This window comes from Callithrix jacchus, chromosome 14 (genome assembly GCF_049354715.1).
Source record: "Callithrix jacchus isolate 240 chromosome 14, calJac240_pri, whole genome shotgun sequence".
Taxonomy (NCBI): Eukaryota; Metazoa; Chordata; class Mammalia; order Primates; family Cebidae; genus Callithrix; species Callithrix jacchus.
Genome location: NC_133515.1, coordinates 91,167,786 through 91,177,730, shown reverse-complemented (window position 1 = coordinate 91,177,730; position 9,945 = coordinate 91,167,786). Strand labels below are relative to the sequence as shown.

General features: G+C 48.8%; 2 protein-coding genes across 28 annotated transcripts in view; one reads left to right on the top strand and one right to left on the bottom strand.

The window, feature by feature from the left end:
• Positions 1-48: 48 nt before the first annotated feature.
• Positions 49-8,172, bottom strand: LOC100397820 (quinone oxidoreductase PIG3). Of its 3 annotated transcripts, XR_013526757.1 has the most exons (7): positions 8,077-8,172; positions 7,586-7,728; positions 6,271-6,538; positions 4,478-4,690; positions 3,074-3,270; positions 1,048-1,318; positions 49-165 (listed from the first exon to the last, which is right to left on the bottom strand). XR_013526757.1 is itself a non-coding variant. In XM_078349867.1 (6 exons), the coding sequence occupies exons 2-6, from the start codon at positions 7,721-7,723 to the stop codon at positions 1,136-1,138; spliced, it is 999 nt and encodes a 332-aa protein (XP_078205993.1). In that variant the 5' UTR covers positions 7,724-7,965; positions 8,077-8,172; the 3' UTR covers positions 988-1,135. The 3 variants fall into 3 exon arrangements, 2 of the variants coding, with proteins under 2 accessions (XP_078205993.1, XP_035128973.3); XM_078349867.1 differs by lacking the exon at positions 49-165 and having other exon boundaries at positions 988-1,318; positions 7,586-7,965; XM_035273082.3 differs by lacking the exon at positions 49-165 and having other exon boundaries at positions 988-1,318.
• FAM228B (family with sequence similarity 228 member B) overlaps positions 177-9,945 on the top strand; it is a 90,607-nt gene continuing 80,838 nt past the window's right edge. For 7 of the 25 annotated variants that reach the window (XM_078349863.1, XM_078349851.1, XM_078349857.1 and 4 more), the window contains exon 1: positions 229-432. Coding sequence is in view for 6 of the 25 variants with exons in the window: in XM_078349840.1 (XP_078205966.1) it covers positions 243-331 (89 nt within the window). In the remaining 19 variants the exon portion in view is untranslated. Of the gene's footprint in view, positions 433-480; positions 526-4,534; positions 4,615-9,945 lie in introns of those variants that run through there. The other 18 variants (XM_078349837.1, XM_078349852.1, XM_078349858.1 and 15 more) reach the window with 8 other exon arrangements.

Sequence of the window (9,945 nt, the reverse complement as noted above, 5' to 3'; positions counted from 1 at the left end):
ACCCCAGGAATAGCGCCGTCTCACGCCGAGACGCGCTGACGTAGCATCCCCCTTCGAATAGGCTCCGGGGTAAAACCGAGCCTGAGCGAGACCCACGGCCGGAAGATGGAAAGGCGAGCGTCCAAGACACTTCCGGGCTCCGTAGCGTAAAGGGCGGGGCGTAGCCTGCAAAAGGCGAGATGTTCCGGTAGGGGAGGCCCTGAGCAGAGGGAACTGGGTGGAGGGGGCGGGGCCTGCGGAGGATGGTGAGCTGGGGTGGAGCCCAGGTGAGTAGCTGGGGGGCGGAGGAGGCGGGGCCTGAGCTGGATTTGACAGATGGGGCGAGACCTAGGTCAGTAGCCGGAGACGGTGGGTGCTGAGAGCTGGGGCAGGGCCCAGGTGATACAGAAGAGGGCGGGGCCTGAGGAGGTGCTGAGCTAGGGTGGGGCCCAGGTGAGTAACGGGGCGGCGACGCAGGGACTGGGGAGGGTGGTGAGAGGTGGGGTGGGGCCTGAGGAGGGTGCTGAGAGCTGGTGCGGGGCCCAGGTGAGTATCGGGGGGGGGGGGTCGGGGCCTGAGGGCGGTGAGCTGGGGCGGAACCCAGGTGAGTAGCCGGAGGGGGCGGGACCTGAGGAGGGTGGTGGAGGTGGGGCGGGGCCCAGATGTGTAGCGCGCTGTGGTGGGGCCTGAGGAGAGCAGCGAGAGGTGGGGTGGGACCCAAGTGAGTAGTGGGCGGGGGCAGGGTCTGCTGTGGTACCCCTTGGTTGTGGGGTGCGTGGGCAGGTGTGGAAGACGCGAGGTTGGGCCTGGGCCTCTAAGCCGTGCGCAACGCGGAGTCTCCGGGATTCTGGCGTCTTGTGTCACGGCTGACGCTGTAACTATACCCCGAATCTCCGACCCTGGAGGGGCCTTCAGGTTGAGCCTCAGCTGATCCGGCCTCTGTAATCCCCACTGCGACGCCCGCCGGACTCCCACCTCACCCCCGCCTTGGCGGCCCGAGTCCTCTTGCTGCCCTACCAGTACCCTCTTTATTTCCTTAGACCAGCTTTACACGACTGGGGGAAGCACCTGGTTTCTGCCTGTCTATTGTAAATCTACTCCAGGTTTGCTGTGGAAAGGCCTGGGGTGGCCGCGTCCTGTCCTGTCCCCTCTTCCTTCACTGGGGTAGTTCCAGGACGATCTTGCCCATGTTCTTGTTGGTCTCCATGTACTTATGGGCTTCCTGGATTTCGGTCACTGGGTAGATTCTGTCCAGAACCGGCAGTAGACGTTGGGGGCCCTCCTTGGAGAAGTGGGGCAGAATTTGCTCCGTGAAAGCATTCACTAGCATTTGCTTGTACTAAAACAAGGGAAAGGAGATCATCAGCCTGGAAGAAAGCCTCACCCTGCCCTCCACATCCTCCTCAGCCTTCCTGCTCTCTCTGAAATCACATGTCTGAAAAAGCACACAGGGATACTTAATCCCTCGCTTCCCAGAATGTGTGTGCAATACCCCCCTGAAGGAGTGATGTGCCATCTCAGAATATGTCTGATAGGTATATTGTTCATTTTGAGATGAAAACATTGGAGAAATTGTAGTTTCAGAAAAGGCTAGCTGACCTTCCTCTTCAAATCATAAAGATTCCTCTAGGAGGGGTACCCTTCTCATTCTAGGGCAAGAAAATAGCCCTTATCACCAAAGACTGGAAATGGGGCTACAATGGATCTGAATAAATATGCTTAAGGAAGTAACCCTAATCTTCCATTAGTTTTACGCCCCCTACCCTGCCCCATATATCTCCTAGTGACTTCCCTAGAAATTTACCATCCCTAGCCAGACTTTGTGTTGTTATTTCTTCTCAAATTTATTATTCTTTGTCTTAAAATTACAAAAGCATCTTACTTTGGCCACTTCTTCAGACTTCACTCTCTTGTGAAGATCCCTATATACATATAAAATGAATAAAATCTGGTGGGGCACAGTGGGTCACACCTGTAATCCCAACACTTTAGGAGGCTAAGGTGGGTGGATCACTTGAGCCCAGGAGCTTGAGATCAGCCTGGGCAACACGGTGAAACCATGTCTCTATAAAAAATACAAGCTGGGCACAGTGGTATGCCTTTGTCTTGGCTACCCAGCAGGCTGATTGTGCCATGTACTCCAGCCTGGGTGACAGAGTAAGACCCTGTCTTAAAAAAAAGAAAAAGAAAAAAAAGTACATGCTTATCAATTTGGTTTCTAGATCCAGCGGAAGAAACCACATAGGAGCTAAAGAGGGGTTACAGGTGATCTCTGGCTCCCCTGTACCTCCAAATGTGTGACTTCTGTTCTGTACCAGATAAAGACTAAATCCTGAAGTAAAATGTTAGTGTCACTGAACGTCTAAGAATTGTTTTTAAATAAAGGCTTCACCTAGGAGGCAGCCACAGATAGGACTCATAGGCTCAATGCAAAAAGGATGCTTAAGCTCTCCTGTCTCTTGGCAGGTATGAAACCCTATGGTGGAAACATTCGCAAAGTTGGTACCCACTAGACTGACAGATGGAAGATTTCAGGAGCATATAATCTTTTTTTTTTTAATGGGATTTGCTATGTTGCCCAGGCTAGGGTGCAGCAGCTATGCACAGGCACAATCATAGCTTACTGCAGCCTTGAAACTCCTGGGCTCAAGCAGTCCTCCGCCTCAGCCTTCCAAGTCCCCAAGCTGGGACTACAAGCGAATGCCACTGTGCCAGGCATGGAACCTATAATCTGTTACTCAGTTTTTACTCACCTAAGAGTCTTTCTTAGCGCATTGAGATGAATTCGGCCTTTGAAAACACATTCTTGAAACTACTAGAATTACTTCCCAATATGGTCTGTGCTTTGTTCATTCTATTAGAATGTTCAGATAATATGTGAAGTATCAGCTACACTCTTCATGATACTGAAGGCTCTATCGACCAATCTGAATCAGTTCTCTGAAATCAGGTTCCCTATTTATCTTCGTAAGGGCAGGTTTCTTTATAGAAACTAACCTCCCTAACCTAAGATAGAGCTTCCTTTCTTGGGATAATGTAAATGAACCATACTTTTTCTGGGTTAAATCACGTTTTCTTTTCATTCATCACTCACCTTATTGTCCCTAGATCTCAGCAAACTGGTGATCAGACTTCCTCGCTTAAAAAGTAGCTTTGATAACAGGGGCCCATTGATGTCAGCTCCTCCTATCAGACCGTAGAGAACCCAGCGACCATCAAGAGCCAGGCAGTTGACATTCTTCTCCCAGTAGGATCCGCCTATGCAGTCTAGAATAAGATTAACTCCAGCACCTTCCATAGGAAACAGATTTGTGATGTTCGATATAGAAAGCTTGGTGCAAAATAAGATACCATGATATATTTGTAGATTATGGATGTAAATACAGATACAAATGGTAAATCTATAGGTTGGAATTAAAACACTGCTTGAAAAACTGTTGTAAATGGAGTTTAGATAGCAGAACTCTGTCATAGCATGTGTTCACCCTTTATGATGCCTAGCTACAGCAAGAAGGAAATGAGGCAACACCATGACCTAGAATCTCTTCTCATGCCAAAATAAGTACAGTCCCACTGACACCCAGACATGATTGAGAACAGAATACAGGAGGTCCAATTTAGGCTAGTTGTTCACATCGAAGTTAGAAAGTGTCTGCACTGGGTTACTGGAATTATAGGCTTGCTAGCTTTGCTTTCATCTCTCCTTTTCTATGCAAATGAAAAATGGAGGTTGGGCTCAGTGGCTCATGCCTGTAATCCCAGCACTTTGGGAAGCCAAGGCGGGCAGATCACCTGAGGTCAGGAGTTTGAGACCAGCCTGGCCAACATAGTGAAACCCTGTCTCTACTAAAAATACAAAAATTAGCTGGGCATGTTGTATGCCTGTGATCCCAGCTACTTGGGAGGCTGAGGCTGGAGAATTGCATGAACATGGGAGGTGGAGGTTGCAGTGAGCCGAGATCACCCCATTGCACTCTAGCCTCAGTGACAAAGTGAGACTCAGTTTCAAAAAAAGGGAAAGAAAAACAAAGGGATAAGCCAAAAATAGACAGATCTGGCTTTGGAATACAGAGATGCACACATCTACTCACCCATTTAGATGCGCACATCTACTCACTCATCTACTCACTCCCTCAACCCTACTATGGCCAACTCTAAACTGGTCTCTCCCCCAAGCCTCCCGTTACCTAAGTGTGGAATGGCCAGTTGGGAAGAAAAGGCGCTGGATAATTCTAGACCAACTCTGCGTGATTATCCAGTTTCTAAAGTGTGGATGAATCATATCTCTTGCAAGAATGCATGTGGAAACCATCTTAGATCTAGATATGACTACCTATCTCCAGTGGTCAAATACTGTAGTACTAGAATTTGGCCAGGGTAGTCGCTGTGCACTTAGTAGAGACAAGACTGAACCATATCACTGGCAACTTTGGGACTGGTGGGGATTTTATTTAATCATCTCTTATATTCCTGCTGAACTGTAGAAGCAGTTGTTTACCTTTGGTGAATTTCAGCGTTGCTTCAGAGAAATCCTCTTCTTTGTAATTGAATCCAGCAGCTGCTCCAAGCTTTTCTGCCATTTGAAGCTTCTGCTGGGAGCCAGCTGTGACCAGAGGAATGGCTCCAGCCATCCGGGTGAGTTGGATCGCAGCTGTGCCCACACCACTCAGTCCTGCATGGATTAGCACGTGGTGTCCAGCCTGAACATTTCCTGTGACAGAAAGTACAGGGTTCTCTTTACTTTGCAACTGCTGCACAATCCCCACGCAGACATATTCTATCAAGATCACCTGGCCATTGCGCCAAATGCCAAATCAATCTTTTGCTTTTCCTTTTTTATTGGGGGAGAGCTGGTGGGGGTAGGATGCTGTGACTCAAATACAAACTGTCTTGCTTTCTTTAGAGTGCATGTTTTTAGAGAAAGATAAAAAGCATTTTGACAGTCCCTTTTTGTCTTATCTCTAGCTAAAGTGGAAAACAGGCTTTTGAAATAGGGCTATAAGCAGCTCACATCCATAATCTCTATTTTACTTATGATATAACACCAAAATGTACATCTCTGACTTACACCTGAATAAGTAAGAACAACTATCATTCCCATGGTCACCACCGAAGCCAGTCCTTCTAGAGTCTGAAACTGACTACCAGCTAGTCTTTCTGATCCAGGCAACACACAGCCACCAGGCTCCTCTTCCTAAGATGGCCCTTTCATTATGTTCCTTCCTCCTTACAATGTAAACTGCTTCTCCATTGGCTTTTGCATTGAGTCCAGACAGCTTGATATTCAAGGACACCATGGTCTGGCCCCAGCCTCATTTTTCACAAGTGACTATAGTCATCCTTCACTACTGAGTTCAGTGGCTGGGCTCACCTTGATACTCTTTTTCTTTTTCTTTGAGACAGAGTCTCACTCTACCGCCCAGGCTGGAGTGCAGTGGCACGATCACGGCTCATTACATCCTTTACCTTCCTGGGCTCAGGTGATCCTCCCACCTTAGCCTCCTGAGTAACTGAGACTACACACATGTGCCATCATACCTGGCTAATTTTTGTATTTTTTATAGAAACAGGGTTTTTGCCCAGGCTGGTCTTGAACTCTTGGGCTCAAGTGATCTGCCTTCCAAAGTGCTATGATTATAGGTGTGAGCCATCTAGCCCTGCCCATACTCTTTCTTAGGCTACCTTAGCATGCCTTATGTCCTTCAAAAGTCTACCCACCCTTCAAAGCCTTCTCTTCCAACAAGCTTTCTGACTACCCTTCTCCAGACCAACTTTTCCCATCTCCAGCTTCTATTGTAGTTAGAGACAGGGCTCTCCTTTCAAACTCTATGGTCATCTGATCTTATGCATATGTTGCCTTCCCAGTTACTCTCTTCCCACTTACTTCCCTGCGTTCTTTAAAGGCAAGGACCGAGACTTCTTACACTCCCTTATGAGTTCTTGACTGGCCTCAATGGGATTGAGGAGGAATAAATGAGTTGATTGGCCCCTTCTGTTGCACTGGGAACCCCAGAGAGAAGCTCAGCATGATTTTGAGAAGCTGGGACTGTTGCTGGGCCTCCGGTGTTAAGATGTACATAGGCCTCCTATCCAGTGTTATCCAGGCCTTCTATCTGTTAACCATGATTCTCAGCCTCAACATCAAACCCTTCTAACATGGTTTGAGGACCTGACACTACAGGTGGTACAGCAGGGCCTGGGAGTGCCCTGGAGGATTGCTGGGATTCAAGGTGGCTGATTTATGAAGGTATTGAGCCACAATGTGTGGAGTGAGCAGGGAGGCCTCCTCACCCACAAGATGTAACAGCTGGAAGGTGGTGAGCCAGGCCTCTGGGATGGCTGCAGCCTGGAGCAGGGTCAGTCCCTCTGGGATAGGCATGAGGAGCCCCTCAGGGACAGTGACGTACTGAGCCTGGCCCCCACCAGGCAGAAGAGCCATGGCTGCATCCCCGATCTTCCAGTGTCCCTGACAGCCAGGCCCCAGCTCTGCCACATGCCCAGATGCCTCGAGTCCCAAAATGTTGCTGGCTCCTGGAGGTGGGTCATACTGGCCTTGTCTCTGCAGAGAAAGAAGTTCACTAAGCAGTGAGAATGATCAGAAATCTGTGTCTCACCACCCTTGGCCCCTCTTCCAATATCCCTGCTTTTTTCATTTTCATAAATAAATTTCAGGATGAAATCAGGTTTTTGTAAGTCAGGAGAAGAGAAAGGAGAGGCCACTGGTTTTATGCAAATGAACTGGAGGTCAAATGATTAGTGGATGTTATAACTGGTAGAATCCTTAGCTATTTACCTTGTCTGAACCTCTTGCTTTACAAATGGAGAAACTGAGTCACAGGCAGGGGAAAAATTAGTAGTGGGATTAGGAACAAAACTGTGGACTCCTTGATGATGGTTCCCATGCATCAAGCACTAGGCTCTGTGCTCACTCACCCCAGTCCTCAGAAGCTGTAGAGCAGAGGGACTTAACTAGGAGGGTGTGCCAGAACCAGCAGAGGAGTGTTTCCAAAGTATATTGCCTCGGCCCCCATCACATTTCTCTTGTACCCCAGGGGATTCGGATACACATTTCTGAATGACCCCAACCAATGCAGCTGGCTCAGGTCAGTGAATCAGTAGCAGACAGAAGAAAATTCTCAGAGTACTGCCTGCTGTCAACTGTGGGACTCTCAGAGTGGAAAGAGCTAAGGGGTCTTTGGAGCCACAAAGACCTCAGCTTGAATCCCAGCTCTTCTAATTGCTAGTGTTGTGGCCTTGGGTTTTCTGCTTAACCTCTTCAGTTTCTTTTCTGTATAATGAAGAGGGTGAACTGGGTAGCCTGGGGAGTAAATGTGCCCACACCCCACAACAATGTTAGTTCCTCCCTCCTTATCAGGAAGCCTGAGCTGCTAAGGATTAGCAGGGGGTGGATTCTGCTTTGCAAATACCCCCACTTGTTTTGTGTGAACCAAGGGGGCTTTCTGGGTTTAGGTCTGGGAACCCCAGCGCACCTGCCTGCTGAGTGTGGGGCGGTGCGCGCCTTCACGTCTGGTCAATGTTCACTGAGTGCTGTTGAGAGGGAGGCTCTGGAGTCCCGCCCGCCCCCGCACGGCTGAGCTAGAGGTACCTGCATTAAGTCCGCCCGGTTTAAGGCGCTGGCCGCCACTTTCAGGAGGACTTCACCCTCCCCCGGGCTGGGCTTGTCCACCTCCTTTACGTAAAGGTTTTCTGGTCCACCCGGCTTGTCAAAGTGCACGGCTAACATGTTCTCTGAGGACACAAGGCAGAACAGGAAAGGGCAGGGCAGGGGCTGCTGTGTCCTTGCGGAGCAGCCCAGCTTCAGGCCGGCACCGCGGCGCCCCCTGCAGCCCCGCGCCTTGCTGTGCTGGTCTCCCACGGACCCGGCCCCAGCCCCGTGCTCCTGCCTGGGAGTTCCCCGGCCGCCTCCAGACCAACCCCACCTGGAACACAGGTTGGAACGGCGGGAAGTGGGATGGCGCTACCGAACTGGAAGCGGCAGAGAAGAAAAACGACAAAGAGCGTCAAGCAAATTGCACTCCCTCTGAGTTGGAACCCCCCAGCCCAACCCGGGTCTCCGGCGCCTTGTGAATTACTTACTCCTGGCCGGGCTACCTTCCTGGCAGCGCTGAGTGGTTCTGGCTCTTGCGGGTCCCAGTAGCAGAGCCCGAGCCCCAGAGCCCCGGGACTGCCTCTGCCACCACTGGAATGGACGGCTGGATTCTGGGCAGCCGGAGGGGTGGGGCCGAGTAGAACTACCCTCCCTCTTTTCCCTTTCCTCCTTCCCCCTTTAAAACGCAAAGTTAGAAGCAAGCAAATCAGATTTTCTTGTCCTTTTAGCCTGTAGAAAAAGAGTCTTTCTCTCAGCTTGGCAGAAAATACGATTCTAGCTCTCACTGCAAGGAGAGGAAACTTCCCTCTCTCTAGGGAACGAGACCCAACCTCTTGGCAGGCGGACTGGTCCATTTTCCAGGCAAGGCCAGGCTTTTGGCACATTTAATGTAACAGGCTGGCATCCTGCCCATCTTGAGAATGAGTGGGCAAACGGGGTGCTGCTAAGAGAAGAGAGAGGAGCAGTTGGGGGGGTGGGGAAGGAAGGCAAAACGCAGTCCTGGGATCCCTTATCACGCCCCCTCCTCCTTGACAGTCCTGGGGGAGACGTTCAGCTCCAGGAGAAGCTTGCCGGCGATTTTGACTGAGTAAAAGCTGTATCCGTAAGTTACATCAAGGTTTCTCAACTTTGGCACTATTGACATTTTGGACTAGATAATTCGTTGTTGTAGGAGATTGTCCTGTGCACTGTAGGATGTTTAGCAGCATCCCTGGCCTCCTCCCAGTACATATCCATAGCACCCCTTGTAAATTCCTGTTTTAGTAAAAACCTCCCATCCTTGACATCTTATCACCCTCAATATCTGATCTAGTTCCTCATCCTCCACCATCCCCTAAGTGATATCCGACCACTGTGGCCTGTCTTCAGTAAGAATCCTGTTAGGTCAGTTTAAATAGAATCTCCGTTACCCCTGATGCCTCTTCTTACTCATTTTCCATCTGTTAACCCCTACGCTGCTCCTTGGCTATTCATTCCCACTTGTCCATGATGCATTCAGAGTTGATCCCGACCTGTCTCCTCCACTGCAAGACCCCATTGCAGTGGTCCCTGTACCTGTAGTGATGGTGCTAAATAAAGTCTTCCTTAATGTACTTTAAGAAGTATCATTGAATAATTATTTCTTTAACACAACAGAGCAAAAGCCTATAGAGATGGAAATCTTAAAATGATGGGACTTAAGGAAACATTCAGGAGATCCTGCTATGAGAATAATAGGAATTTTAGAAGGAGGAAGAGGAATGGATGAAGAAGACTCAATAGTTAAACAAATAAATTCTAATAATGCCAACCACTAAGTATACTAAAGTATCCCAAGAAAACTAGAATTGAAAGTGCTTAAGATTTTATCTTTGTGAGGGCCAGCACGATGGCTCAAGCCTGTAATCCCAGCACTTTGGGAGGTGGGCAGGTCGTGAGGTCAGGAGATTGAGACCATCCTGGCTAACATAGCAAGGAGCAAGACTTCATCTCAAAAAAAGATTTTTATCTTACTGAGCCCCTTGGTTAATGTAATCCTATTGTAATCTTATAGTGTGTAATAAATATATATTTTTGGTCTTCGTCCTGGGTTCCTGCATTAGCACTCTTAAAACCTTTGTTATTTTCTGAATAAGCATCTCTTTCTTTCTTTTTAATTTTTTTTAAATTTAACTAGATATGGGGTCTTGGTATGTTGCCTAGGCTGGTCATGAACTGGACTCAGGCAATTCTCCCACCTCAGCCTACAGTACTGAAATTATAGGCATGAGGCACTGTGCCTGGCCAATAAGTGTCTTTTATTCTAACAATGTGTTCTTGTACAGAGCTCCTAAAACCCTTGGAATTTCTTATGTGATAGAAGTGACTTTTTATATTCA

Coding starts and splice junctions, on each gene's coding strand:
- LOC100397820 (XM_078349867.1), bottom strand. CDS start 7,723: ATGTTAGCCGTGCACTTTGACAAGCCGGGTGGACCAGAAAACCTTTAC. Junction 4,691..6,270: donor CCAGCTGTTACATCTTGTGG/GTGAGGAGGCCT, acceptor TTTCTGTCACAG/GAAATGTTCAGGCTGGACAC. Junction 3,271..4,477: donor AACGCTGAAATTCACCAAAG/GTAAACAACTGC, acceptor TTCCTATGGAAG/GTGCTGGAGTTAATCTTATT.